This window comes from Dermacentor silvarum, chromosome 2 (assembly GCF_013339745.2).
Source record: "Dermacentor silvarum isolate Dsil-2018 chromosome 2, BIME_Dsil_1.4, whole genome shotgun sequence".
Classification (NCBI taxonomy): Eukaryota; Metazoa; Arthropoda; class Arachnida; order Ixodida; family Ixodidae; genus Dermacentor; species Dermacentor silvarum.
The window spans coordinates 223,536,527-223,551,541 of NC_051155.1; the positions used below are offsets into that span (position 1 = coordinate 223,536,527).

The 15,015-nt window shown below is 41.3% G+C and overlaps 1 protein-coding gene across 3 annotated transcripts in view; it reads left to right on the plus strand.

The window, feature by feature from the left end:
* Positions 1-14,549, plus strand: part of LOC119442730 (natural resistance-associated macrophage protein 2-like) — a 37,546-nt gene extending 22,997 nt beyond the window's left edge. For 2 of the 3 annotated variants that reach the window (XM_037707722.2, XM_049662344.1), the window contains 5 exons: positions 679-838; positions 7,626-7,676; positions 7,762-7,840; positions 12,224-12,254; positions 14,136-14,549. In XM_037707722.2, the coding sequence (XP_037563650.1) occupies positions 679-838; positions 7,626-7,676; positions 7,762-7,840; positions 12,224-12,254; position 14,136 (322 nt within the window). In that variant the 3' untranslated portion in view covers positions 14,137-14,549. The remainder of the gene's footprint in view (positions 1-678; positions 839-7,625; positions 7,677-7,761; positions 7,841-12,223; positions 12,255-14,135) is intronic. The other variant, XM_049662345.1, reaches the window with a different exon arrangement.
* The last annotated feature ends 466 nt before the right edge of the window (positions 14,550-15,015 follow it).

The following is a 15,015-nucleotide window of genomic DNA, read 5'->3' on the forward strand; positions in this document are numbered from 1 at the left end:
TCCTGCTTGTGATTCTTAAACCATGTCTTGGCGACCTCAGTGATGTAGAAGGCAATGTTCCTTAATTTAGAAGCATCATCCTAGTGAGTGAAGGAGCTTATTTGATCTAAGTTGCCCAGCCATACTTTGACGTCATTGCCATGCAGGCCAGCGAACACCTCAGCAAACACCGCTGATGGCTGCTTCAACGATTTAGCCAACGCTTTTATTCCAAAAGCACTTGCTAGCGTGCCGAAGATGAAGATGTGAAGCGATGGTGATGGTTATGTACAGATGAGTAAGATGACGTCCATAATATAAATGCTCCCAATATTTTTTTGCCAAGAACGCCAGCTAAAGGTAGCATCACTAGAATTGCAACAAGCAAGAGACTGTTTCGCAGGCTGCCTTAGTTTGTATAAATGGCATCTGAGAACACACAGCTATTTAAAAGAAATGATAAGGCAGTCGAAAGCAGCATTGAGTCAATACTGACATAGAGGTGCATGCTACATACCAGTGTTATTACATTTTGACAGTCTTTTGATAATTCTTTGTGCGGTGCTACATGTGTTGTCAGCATGAAAAAAAAAAAAAAAAAAACGGTGTGTAGCAGAGCCAGTGTTTCTCAACAGTCAACATAGCATTGGACGTCACAGATCAGTTTCACTGCTCCTTTGCTTTTGCTTGCTGACTCAGGTTGACCAAAGTAGGAGCTAGCCTGCTGTCAATGCTTGTGATTGGTATCAACTTGTACTTTGTGAGCAACTTCGTGCGTGAGAACCTCCCATCTCACTGGGCCATCTACCTTGCTGTGGCACTGTTCGGGCTCCTGTACTTGGGCTTCAACCTTTACCTGGTGTGTTGTCTCTTTTATAGTTAACCAAATGACACAAGTGCCTAATCACTGTGGTTTCATACATCTTGTCATTTAATTTTAGGACATTTTATATGTATGCAGTTGGTTTTCGATAAAACAGACACGGATATACCTTATTTACTCTCGTAATGAACGCACTTGCGCAGTGAATGGACCCCCCACTTTTCCAATCAAGAAGTGTGTTTTTTCTTTTCCTCATGTATGAACACACCCTGAACTTGCTGCCTGAACTAGGAGAGACACAGTACGATTAAGTGTCCGATTAAGCGTCCGGCAGATACGATTGTATCGGACGCTTTAGCGGACGCCGAATCGTACCGTGTGTCTCCTACTTTTATTGCGATAGCAATCATATCGGCACTCCATATGCATTTTTGTCGTCAGCGCCGGCTCAATCTTCCACGTTCGAGGGAGGAAAGCGGGGAGGAAACGCACCGTATTCTGTTGTGCGCATGGTGCTGGGAGGGACGGGGGAGGCGTAGCAACTGCACAATGCACAGCCGCTCGCGCCCATCTTGAAAGCAATTTGCGTCGGGGGCTGAGTCTAGGTGCGACAGCAGCTTATACCTTTGCATGTGCTTCGTTCTCGCTGCTCAGTTTGCGTTGAAGCAATACAATGCACGAAAATCACTTGGCTACCTCTTACCTTCTTACATAACGAAGGTATTTACATCTCAGTTGTGACTTGTTATGACTATGTTTAGTTGGTAGTGCAGCCAGAAGGTTTTCCAAAGAGGGTATTACGAGGGTCATGCAAATTTGATCAAGATCTTTTTACCTAGGGACAGTACATGAGCAGGAACACCTTGAAAAAATTTTTAGGCAATGTAACATGTTCAATGTTCCCTTCTTGGCACGTTGAATTATACATGCACAATGTGGTGTCAACTTGTCATGGTAGCGATCCCTCTGTTGGTAGTAGCGGAGCAGTGATGTGTGATCATGTTTCTAACGAAAAAGAGCATTAATCTGGCTAAGTGTTTGCATGGTTTTAGCGGTTGGTAAAAAAGGAGCAGTTGTGATGAGTAGAGTTGGGCGTATATATACTGTATAGACCACATAACCGCTTATAGTGCCGGACCGGATATAATATGGTCTTTTCAGACTCCCCTTAATTTTTCCATAGCACTCTATGTATACGTGTATCGCTTATAGTGTAGTTGCGGGACACAAAATACCGGTAACAGTGCGGCTGCGTGGAAGTTGGGCAGTCAACCTAAACGGCAAACGCTCCCCTCAAGCCACAAATACCGTATTTACTCGAATCTAACGCGCACTTTTTTTTCAATAAAACAGGTCAAAAAATTGCGTGCGCATTAGAATCGAGTTTGACCCTAAATCTGAGTTACCATATAGCCGTCGGCATTTCAAAATAGCCGCCTCGCACGTGCGTCGAGCCTAGCTACTCTCGAGCCTAGCTACCGTAGCTTCCTCCATGTGCTGCAGTACACATGCTTAGGCAATAGTCTACCGTCTGTCTTCACGTTCTCTGTGTCTGCTCTATCAGCATGAAGTACCGAGTTCATTATGATGCCGCATTTAAAAGGAAAGTGATCATGTGTGCGGAGACGGATGGAAATCGGGCCGCATCACGGGCGTTCGGAGAATCCGAAACTTGCATTCGGGACTGGCGCAAACAGGATTTTCGCATTTTCGCGCAAACAGAACAAGGGCAGGATTTTCGCCAGCAAAGCAATGCGGAACGGTTTCAGTAGACCGAAGTAGGACGTAATCTGCGACGATCCACTTGGCGATGCGATCGCCTTGGTGTTATCTTGAAAGCAATCTGCGACGGGGAAAGTCCGCCGCGCGCCATGTTTTCGCAGCTTATAGGTCGCGTTGAAGCGAGAGGCATGATAGCAACAATGTCAATTCGCTCGCAGCGTTTCGTCACTCGAGCGTTTTGACAGTTCATTTCCACGGTCAATGAGCGAGATGTGTTCATGTTTGCTTGTGCACACATGAGACCGTGCTTATTAATTTATTTAGTAAGCGAATACGGAACCTAAAGCACGGTGACAGCGACGGCGGAAATGCGCCTGTAGTGTCCATTATCGCAATAAAATATAGTTGTTTTGGTTATAGTGCGGTACTGCTTATAGTGCGGATATTTGCGACTCCGGCAACTTGCATTATGAGCGGTCTACACTGTGTTTCTTCTAATACAAATTGAGTACAAATAGTATAAGCATTGAATATTGAATATTCAAATGCAGATGCATATACAGTCAATTCTGGATACTATATCAAACTTGGATATATCGAATTATTGTCTACAGTTAAGCCTCAATAGAATGAAATTCTCAACATAACGAAGTATTTAACTTTTAATAACTTCTTGTTCGTAGAACACAATGTATTTAGAAACTCAGTATAATGAAGTGCGTTTATACACAATTTAAATATAAAAAATTTCACTGCCACTGCGAAGGAATACAAAGACAATAAATGGAAACTTCTGTGGATGCAGATGGTCAAATTGTTGAACTACAAGCGGCTGCTTGAGAACTTGGGTCTCAAATCACGCGCTGCATAACCAAGAGTGACTGCCCAAGTGGAGTAGTGTCATGTTCCGTATAATGTCCAAGTGCGATAAGACCCTAGCACGCCCCACGCACTGTATGCTTTGAGTGCAAATGAAAATGTGCAAGGGTGAGCCGAGAATGATGGTGGCTTGGTGAGCGCCTTCTTACCGCGCGAGCAAGGAAAAAAAAGGGGGTGGGTGGGGGCAGGCGGGCGGGCGGGGGGGGGGGGGGGGGGGAGGTAGCGAGTGGGGGGCAGCTTGGCATGCCTCCCTTTCTAGCATGGCCGGGGCTGCACAACGCTGTCAGCACAGCTGTGAACATACGCGGTCTGCGTGGTTCATCTTGGACGTAATTTGTGTTGGGTGCAAAGGCCAAGCAAGCAGAGGAGGTCGTGGCTTCATGTGCACTGTCCTCCCACAGGTTTTTTGCTGGATGTCGCATAATATCCAATTTCGGAGATGCATCGAAGCGAGAGGCAGACAAAGCATTCGCTCGTCTCAGCGTGTGCTTTTCGTGATAGCGTGGTCCGACTTCAGGAGACACTATCAGCCGCAGGCGCGTAGTGGACCTGAAAGCATGCCTGGCTTTGTTTCTTACCACCTATGTGAAGATATTGCCACCTGCAGTAGTGGGTATAGTGCTAAGAGGCAGGCACGGACAAGAAAAAAGAGGTGCCCCTGCTACCTGCCCGCCTATCCCCCACAGTGGGTTGTGCCATTGATTGAGGCATCATCATCATCGATAGCCAGGTGCCACTGTCGTGTTTTTCAGGAGCCTGCTGCCCTCATTAAACATCACATCACCAGTTCTCTCTCAAGGCACATGACAATATTGTCGGCATGGCAGGACACTGTATTTCTTTGCAGACTCTCAAATTTAAAAAAAAAAATTTTTTTCCCTCATTCTGGCTTGCTTTTTCGATTGCCCAATAATGTGGAAAACTTTATGGCCCCTTTTGTGTAAGAAAAATGCATCAGCAACTGTATTTATTACTGTAAAAGTTTTGAGTTTAAATATAAGGAAATTACTAAATAACGAAGCAAATTGCTGATTTTACTGACTTCTTTCATTGAGGTTAAACTGTATATCGAACGGTCATATCATCCCCCTGGAAGTCCCATTCAAAAGGATAGCACTGTACCAAGTGTATATGGAACTCCTGTTCACCGCCACAAACTATATATCGAACGGAGCGCCCTTGTAAGTGCACTTTTCCAAAAGGGAACTCAATCACTTCTCGCGTCATCGGAAATATTCATGCGGACGAAACTGCACCGTTTTGGCAGAGACTGTCAAACAAGGCATTGAATCTGAAGGACAATACATGCACTGGAGGTAAAAGGAGCAAGGTGCATGCCTCAAAATACGAAGGGCTTGATGATGAAGGGTCTTATTTGCACTGCATAATGGCGGATTTGCTTTAGTAAGCTTCATCACAACACAGCTGTGTAATGCAGTGAAGCATACTCTCTGCGGCTTTTTGTTATCGGAAGGAGTATTCCCATGCTGGGGGGGGGGGGGGGCGTCAGATTCGCAAAGGGCCTCCCAGTCCAATATGCGCATTTCACAAGAAAGTGTGGATGGCTCTCAAACTTTCCAAATTCTGCGAACGGCGTTTTATGGTTCTGCTAGCGGCCCAAACAAATCCGACCCCAACTCCCACTTAGACAGATTACAAAGCAAATCCAAACATTACAATTTGGATTTCGCAAAACCACCACACGCCACATCCGTCCTTTGTGGTAAGACCTTAGTGGAAGCGGTGTGCAAGGCTCACCGCTGTGCAATTCACAGATCCACAGTCCACACGGAACGAGTTTCATTCGTGCTTACAGGAACACATCAGTGAGAATAGACTCAGGTGTTCTGCAGGCTGAAAGCCACTTTCGAATCTTAACAGCGTCTGCCTTGTTGACTCATTGCTGACTGATGACTATCGGCTGTTAGAATGGCGTATTGTAACGGACACATGGTTGAGCACATTCATGTGTGATTTGCAGTGCAAGTGCGCTGATGGCAGCACAATGCATATCCGCACAGGCTGGTTTGCTTCCGCAGGGCATCAGTTTCTACCTTATCCTGAATAAAAATGCACAACAAGCACTTCGACGCTCGCAAGGTGCAAGACGATCTTGCGGCCAGGCAGTTCGGGCTTTTAGAGTTAGTGTTGCAAGCCATGCCGCAGCATGAGTGACTTTCAGGATTTGTCTCTAAGAAAAAAAATTGGGGTAGCTTGCACTAGTGACACAAGGCTAAAGACACAGCGGAGCTGATCGATTCCTAGCTGGTCCTGGCTGTACGAAGTGATGCTAAGTTATACGAAGTGTATAAGCATTTCCTCGTGGTCCGTGGCATCGGGGAACACCTCGCGAAGCACTTGCAGTCTGAGCACATGTAGGCAAAGTGGGGCGAAAGCTATGCATAGTGTACGGGTGGTGCACAGTGGACGACACGCCGGGGTGACGTCACGGCGCATGCGCAGTAGCGCGCAGCTGGTGGGAGCCCGGCCGCGCCGCCGCCAGAGGCGCCTGCTGCAGTCACGGACACTGCGAGCGTTCGGCGCTAATGCGGGGAAACGGAGAAGCGCGAATGGCGTCGGCAGCACCTCTGCACGTTGCCTCGTTGGTGCTGCTACAATTTGTTTCTGTCGCCCTCTCGCTCTCATTTTCTCTTTCTCTCTCCCGAGAATAGCGCGCGTCACTCTGCGAGGTGGTTGCTAGGCAATGCAGTTGCAGGCGGCACACATTACGGCCGGCTTTAGAGGCTTTCACATGGTAACATGGTAACATGAGTATGCTTAGTCACTAGGCAATAACATCTGAGCAGGCAAATGGGAGCCCACAATCTTGCTCAAGTACTTCCCTGTCCATTCCTTTAAATTTAAAAAAATATACATAATAATAAAAAAAAAGCTGCTAAACAGAATTGGGTGCCATAAACACATGTAAAAGGGCCCTCTGCGAGAAAAATATCAGTGGTCGTTGCGTAAATGTAAAGATTCTATTGACTAGACTGCCAAAAAAAAATAAATGACAGACTACAAAAAAAATCACAAGTTGTCATGTAGGCTTCTGCTGTGAAACTGGAAACAAAATTTACATTATTACATTACCCATTTTGTTTCTGCATTGCTTCGCAACTTTTGTCCTTGTCTCGCTTATGATAATTTGCAATACCTTGTTCAGCAGACGGAAAACAGTAACGAGACTTTAAAGGTCTGTTGTTACAAATTAATATTTGGTTAGCTTTAAATATTTGAAAATACCGAGTAGTTCCTTTTCGAATACAAATACACATAATTAGTGTATAATATTCTATTCGTATTCAGAACTTCACATTTTCGTCCTTCCCAAGTAATGAGGAATGAGCCACACAGGATGTATTCAGGCAACTAAAGGAAGCGGTGTGGTCTGGTGCTGGCCTTGATACAACAACTTGGTCCCTTCTTTGCTGCAGGAATTGGAAAGCTTCCAAAATGATGAAGGTGGATCTAGAGCATACATATAGACACTTTGAATAATTTACATAATTTCATAAGAGTAGCAGACTACATTTCCATTCTAAAGGTTTCTGAAAGGAGGGAGGGTGTTACCATGCTCATTAGTTGTCAGGGTCAAATGGCTGTGTCCAAATGTGGAGTATAGCTGGTTCTAGTATCCTGGTTCTAAATAGCTAGAATCCAGCTGGAATGTGACCTTACTCTTCATTTCAAGTTGCTCATATTTTGAAAAGTTACCTTTATTTCAACTTTTCCTAGGCTGCAAAGTTGATCGTCAGCCCAGAAGCCTTTCTGCAGTAAGGTTTATTTTTCATGTAACCCCCCGAGTGGGGCTTTTAGTAATTAAGTAGAACTTCTAGCAAAGCAGTCTGGAGGTCACTTCCATCATGTAATGCACAGATGCATCTCATCAGTGCACTGAGCTGACCTCAAAATATTCAGATTGTTGTTTTGTCTCCATCTTTTGAGCAAGTATATATTTTTTTATTTGAGGTGTCGATCCACATTACAGGTTGCATAAATTAACCTTTAAAAGTAATCAGGTAGCTTGCCTGTCTGAATGTTTACTGAACACAGTTAAAATTGAAGGTTCTGTGCACTAAAAGTTTTGAATTAGTACATATTACACCAAGACCATTTTTTTTCTTTACTTCACATGCAATGCAAGCAGGAGTGTTGCCAGTATTTTCTTTGATACGTTTTAAACATGCACTAATAAACTTTACATTTGACTGTCTTCCAGTTGGCCCGCCTTTTGGTTGTGTTTGGCTGTACTTCACTGCTGCAACTTCCTGTGAGTTGCTACTTTTCCTGCGCATTGTGCACACAGTATTTGGAACAGTAATTTGCATGCAGTTGTTGTTATTGCAACTTTTCAGTTGATTGGCCCACACCTCAAAGAGCGCAGTGACCGAATGCTATTTAATGACTCATCTCAAACAGACATATCATCTCCTGGTAAGCTATAATCCCTTTCATAGTTCCTAGCTCATGTTCTCTCAACTGCTCAACTCAAATATTGTTAGGAGGAGTTTGTTCACTTGTGCATTATGATTGAACTTCTTCTGCATTGTAGTGTTTGTGACCTGCAGTACCCTTAACTTTGGCAGTAGACTAGCATTCAAGAGACTGGCATGAATGCATTATACCTTTTTCTTTTCTACTAAAACAATGCTTGTAGACAAATGTTAGGTAAGTTGTTCATTTTGTCCCCTTTATAGGTATGGCACAAACAAAGTACTATTGGATCAACCCTAAATGTCATTGGAAACACCACCCTCCTATAGTTATTACAGGGATATTTATAGCATGAGGATTTGGTTTGCTGCAAACCAGATTCTTATATAACACCCTTCTGCAAAGATAATCTTTTACTGAACAAAACAGAAATGCATCCTTACCTGTTCAGTCTGAACCGCTAATTGAAACAAATTTTTTGTGCATTTGAATTTGTCCATCATCGTACACATGCAAGGTCTCACAGTGAAGTAGCCAAGCTTGCTCTTATATGTTTATGGAAGAAATCAAGCTGTTGTCAGAAAGAAGGCACATTCGTTATGCTTCATAACTTGCGCATTACAAGAGACGAGTATAAAAGCCTTTGATGACAGTATTTCATTATAAATGTAAAACCTGTGACAGTCTTGGCAGCACTTGCTTCCAAAACTATAGCCAAATGTTTTTTTCTGAATCTTCCATAAGTGCACTACACAGTGTGTGCTTCTAAGCATCAGTTTTGGGCTTCTGTTTTTGCCACTATATCCTTCTAGAACACTGCAATTACTTTGATTTGGCTGCATAAAGCCATAATCTTGTGATAGATGTGATAGACAGGGGCGTTCACAAATGACTGACACTGCAGCTGCCCACATGGCACTTCTGTACATACTCTGTAAGAAGAAGAAAAAAAAAAAGCACTGGTGCTGGATTTTTACTATGTTGGGCAACCAATCCTGCTCACGAAATCTGGCTTTGTGCAACTCTTTCTGTGCTGATGGACTAAAAAATTGTTTAATGCAGTGCAGTTTCCTGAGTAGGCACTCGGAGTATTGTAGCCGGCCCTCTAAAGATAGCTATACCACTTTCAAAACTGCTCAAAGGCATGGGCAAAAGTGTATAGCTCTGCAAAACAACTTTAGTTTGAAGGGAGCCGTAAATCATTGATCGATCAGCGATTTTTCACATATGGTAAGTTCTCGAGCCTTATTGTCACCTCACATGCAGCGGTGTCCTGTTTTCTGGAGTCTTCCTTCTAAATCTGACAAGACTTTCCAATCACTGTGAACACTTGAAAACACAAGTGATATAGTTATTCAAACACTCGTAGTGCTCTTTAACAAAGAGAGATTGACTTCTATACATTTTAATTTGTTTTGGGCTCACCTCATGCTGGCTTTCTGTGAACTCAATGTACTATAACCTGTAATATTATTGCTGCCACTTTATAGAGGATAAGTTGATTTTGGGATCTGACAGTTTCTCATTGTGACTTTTTCCCCCTATTTACCTGCTGCCATCCAGATACTGTAAGTAGTGAGGAGAAGGTATTGGAGTTCACACCAGTAATGTAAAGGGCTCACAGTCTGTGCTGATGCCAAATGCACCGTTCCTTGCTCTATTATTTCCCTCAAAAAAAAAAAAAAAAAACGTGGGGAGAGAAGGGGCGTGGCAGCATGTGGTCACTTTCGAATCTGTTTAATTATATGCATGTCTTAGTCAAAAATTTTATATTATGCATGTTGCCCACTTTAGCTTCTATTATGAGGTGCTACTGCATTAAAATCTGCGTTGGTAATGTGCACATTTTCACATTGTTGCATGTTGCAGTGTTAATTTTAATATATCTGTGCAGTGGAAAATGGGTGTCTGTGACTCTCTTGCAGTTTGCATTGATCACAGGGCATGGTGCACAGGGTGCTCCATTTTGAAAGGGAACATCTAGAGAAAGCATTGCATGGCATATGCACGCTACTATAGCTGCTAACACCATGCACTTCAAAAGCAAGTGTTTTTATAGTAGTATTACACTGAGTACTCATATTTTAGACTGAGTATTCATATTTTCTTTTGAACAATAAGTATAATTAATGTTACTGTCCTGCAGGATAGATTCATGTACTCAGTCGGTGATTTCAAACTTCACTTAGTATTACTGCCTAGTTACCACAAGTCCTGTTAGTTTAGTTATTGTTCATTTGCAGGCACATTTTTCAGTCTAGATTTGTGTGTTCAATATGGTACAGTCAATCCACTTATAACACTAGGCGTAGTGCGTTGACTGCTGAATTCGTGCAAAATAACATGCTGTAATGTGCAGGATCTAACACTGTCAGAATTTAATTCTTAAACGCTCCTTTAGCCCTTATTATGTTAGTGTATGTTGTGAAGATCAGATGTACAGCTATTTTTCTCAATGTTTCTTTCTTTTTTCCTGTAACATTTCATTGTCTAAACAATTTTCTGTTTTTTTTTTTTGTTTTGTTTTTTTCAAGATTGAACTATTTTCATTAGCTCTTCTGCATCTGTGTTTTTCTATAATGTGTAACATGTGCGACGCCAAGTAGATAGGCAGAGGGTTCCCCAAGCCATGTTTGTGAGATTTCTTTCCTCCAACTCCTCCGTTGATTTTCTGTGTAAATGGAAATCAATAAAGAGAAAGAAAGAATGATTAGCCACATCAGGAATGTCAATTTTTGAACTTGATTCCATGCAACAATAAACTTATAATAATAGAATCTTGTTCACTTATTGGACGTGTTAGTAGCCAGATTCTACCTTTGGAGAACCGTTTTCAGGGCAAATTAGACATGAAATAAAACGGTGAAACTTCAAGAAGCAAACAAAGCTAAGATTGGCTGAAATCATAATAGATGGCTTGCCAAGTGTACGGTGTGATGCAGTCCAAAGCATTGCCATAAGTGTACATGCAGCTGGTGGATTCGATACACATCATTGGCACGCTCCGCCTGCAGCAGCGTCAAGTGCAGATTTCAGCTTTCTCTAGTATGCTCAGTGCCTAGCACACTATTCTCTTTAGTTGTTGTTTAGGTGCTGAAAGTCAAGCTCTTGTCTTTCAGCTCCGTTTGCACCAGTATTTTTTTATTTTTTTTTAAGTGCAGAAGTATATAAGTTTATGCATGTAGCCACGTGTGTGAACTTAGGATAGGCCTTCTTTAACATGGTGATCATGGCACTGATCAAACCATATCTAATAGTTGGGAAAAACTGGTTGGAAAACGTTACTAAGTAAGTTTACATGCCTTGGTTGCAAGTATTTTATATGACATTATAATTTACGTCATTCAGAACTCGGTCAAAAATTTTTGGCTGACTTTATGCACTGCAGTATAGTCACATGATGTGCGTCACTGCGCAATGCAATATGGCTTGGGTTTGGGGATGCCACTCTGTTAAGTGCTGTTTTCTCTCATATCAACCAAAGAGGCAGTGGTGTTTATCAATTAGCTGCTCACGTTGAGCCTCATTGCTCCAGACCAATGTTGGCAGAGAGCATTGACTCGCAAACGTAGGATGGGGCACTGTTAGCATGCTGATAGGCTCACTTGCTGTGTATAAATGTCAATGCAAAACTTTTCACTATAAAATTATTCAGGCGTGTGCTGAAGGGCTGCTCTGCCTTTGTCTTTTTCAGCTTCATAAAAGCGCCATTGTTCCCATCAGTAGAACATGTGCAACGTAGTTGTTGCATCATGCATGCATGATTCAGAGTGCATTTGCTGCTGCATTTGTTTTCTATGCAGAACTATTGTGCCATGCTTATATCTTAATGCATGGCTCTTATAATGTGTTCGCAGCAGTCACAGTATGGTAATGTGCGCTGAATACTGTTGTGTGTTCTGGCTCATCCTGGGCTGGGTAACGACTCTCTTCCAATTCTTTTCCTTTCCGTGCTTCATCAGTGGCCTGAGCGGCGCTCCGCCTTTGTTATCACCACGATTGGTTGGTCATGAGATGAATGATGAAAAAAATAAATATTGAATGAAGTAAAGGAATTGTTACATTATACCAGCCTTGTCTTGCTCACAGCAGCGACTCTGTAATGCTTGCCGTGCAATGATTGCTACGTATTGGTTGAGTGTAGGTTAATCTTTGTTATGTTTGCAGCTACCACGATCAGGCTTAGCTGTCGTCTTTCTTTAATGCTACCTAGTTAACAAGGAAAGATTGATGGGCATCAAGTGTTATTTAATACTTCTACCAACTGCGGTGAAATTGAAGGGGAGTGGGGAGGGGGGGTAGGTTTATGTGCACTGTCCTCTTTCTCTCGCTTGTGCTTGGCTTAATGGTGTGTGTCTCTCCACATTCTGTTCTATTTACCAGGTGAACTCATACCAGTTAGTACCCACCTGTGGTTAGTATCAGCTCACTCACTTTCTGTGTCTGTCCACTCATTGTTTTTTTGTTCGTTTGTTTTTTTATGTTTTTTCCCGTGCCTCATTACTGCTTTCAGGATGTTTTGAGTTTGAAGTAATGGCTTGTTGGGGTAGTCGTTAATAGTGCATGGTTCAACTGCGGTTGCCTTCTTGCACTGTTTAATCATGATCTTAGTAATCAATTTTTAAGGTATTCATGGTTTACTGGCCTTTATGCTAATTCTGCCTTTGTCTTGCAACAATTTTTACAATGCAGACACTGGTATTGCATATCTTTAGTTTATAAAAGCTTTTCATTGGATACTTTAAGAGCGCTGCGAATACTTGTGGCTATCCAGTGAGAAACCCACTGTGGTTGCTTAGTGGTTGTGGTGTTGGGCTGCTAAGCACGAGGTCGCGGGATCAAATCCAGGCCACGGCAGCTGCATTTCGATGGGGGCGAAATGCGAATCACCTGTGTAATTAGATTTAGGTGCACGTTAAAGAATGCCAGGTGGTCCAAATTATTCCAGAGTCCCCCACTACAGCATGCCTCATATAATCAGATTGTCGTTTTGGCAAGTAAAACCCCATAATTTAATTTAATTTTAATTTTAATACAGTGAGAACAAGTTCTTATTAGTACTTTTGCTGGAAAAAAGAAAGTGGAAGGAAAAAAACTTAGTTGTATGGGGATCGATCATCATACCGTGTTGGGGAAGAAGCATTGTATGGTGATGTATAAGAGCACTAAGCTACCTTGATCAGAGGTAGCCTTCTTAGTCCACTTATCATTTATCATCAAGGCCTAATACACTATTTTTCTTTTTTTCAAAGCATGCATGTGTTTGTTTATACAGCTTAATATTGGTGGTTCTGCCTGTTTCACACAAAAAGTCCTGCTTTTAACACAAACCAAGTTACATTGCTCTGTAAAGTTCATCTTAGATGGTGTTGAAGCTCGAGTAAAAATGGAACAAAGTTTAATAGAGCATCTCCAACCTTGAAACTTGTGTCAGGATTTGGAAACCTACTTGTGATGACCAATGGACAGTGTTTGAGGAAAAAAAAAAAGGAAAAAAAAGAAAAAAAAAGAAAAAAAAAACAAGAACCAGTACACTGGTATTCACAAACGAACCTAAATTTTAGAAACTATTTATTAGCTATACAGTTGACTTTGGTTAATTCAACCATAACGAGGCCGACGAAATTGACCGAATTATATAGCGGGCTGCCTGCTTTGCAAAGTTGAGGCAAGCTGTCAAGTGAAATAATGTTTACAAACATTGGTGTTTAGAAATAATAATTATCAGCTGGGAACTCTGGTAACCTAAGACAGTGCAGTAACACAATCCAGGTACTTCAGCAGTATTGCAAAGTGCAGGAGCAGCAAACCTTTTATTTTTTTTTTTATCAGTACTGTCATACCATGAAGTATCGCAACAGGAAGGGCATTTTCAGAAGAGTAAATTTCATACAAGTTCGATGAAATACAAAAAGTCTGCATATATATATATATATATATATTCTACAATGTAAGCAATGGGTAATAAAATACAAAAGCTAACAAACTTGTACGTGTAGTCGATGACAAAAGTTAACAGAGCATTGAATTTTAAAAAAAGCTGCATTTTTTCACAGCTTGGGCATACAGCCTGGCATTTTGATTGCTAGCCTGACCTAGTATATGCAAATAACATACTGTTGTGTGGTTTTACTGCCAACAGTCACAACCTGCTTGGAAATCTAATGTTTTATCAGATCTCATGATCCATAAACATTTTATGCATACCGTACATATGTTGTTGCTTTCTGTTTGTACTATCATATTCTTCTGATTATGAAGTGTACATTTTCATTATTTTTTTCCTCTCTTCCAGAGTGATAGCATCCTCTATCGACGCGTCCGTGAATGGACAAATTAGGTTGTTGAACTTGCATTGAAGAGTGTTGGTGTTTCTCCAACAGCAATGATGTACTGCATGGTTTCATGCTGCCCCTTTTATATGATCTGCCACTTGAATCTATTTGCACAATTTTATCGACGTGACTCGAATCATTGACGAGAGAATATTTATTAGTAGCAGTGTTCCTATGTAACTAATACAGGAATACTGTGGACAGTCAATAAAGTAAAGTGTTCTCATAATATGAAAAGGCTATTTTGGCAGAAAGTTTTACAATATTATATGGTACTTACTATTTTAGTACAGTTGTTGCTAGTTGGGATGTTTAATGAAGCATGGAATTCTGTAGATGTTATTTTTAATAAATTCATGATGTTGATGTTTTTAGATTGTGTGTTCTGTGTGTTTTGTTTACACTTTCCTTGCAGTTATGTACAATATTGTTTCTTTATTAATGTGCACCCTTGATTAGTGAATATTTTGATCTCAAAGCACTACATTTTGTCATACAATTTGTTATAATACATTATTGATTGAAATTCAAGTCTAAAATCACAGTAACAAAAATGAAAACCTTCCCAATTTAACTGACCATAACTGTCACTTATATATATATATATATATATATATATATATATATATATATATATATATAAAATGTCATCTTATACATATTTTTAATGACATTGTCTCACCATGCATAATGCTCAATATTCTCCTATTTCAATTCTAAGGCATGTTTTTAACTGTGCATTGTTTGCAACAAAATATGGCATAATCGCTAAATAAATAGTTGTAGGTCAGTTAGAATTTACTTCAGAATTATTTGAAGACTGTGTGTTCATTCTGTTAG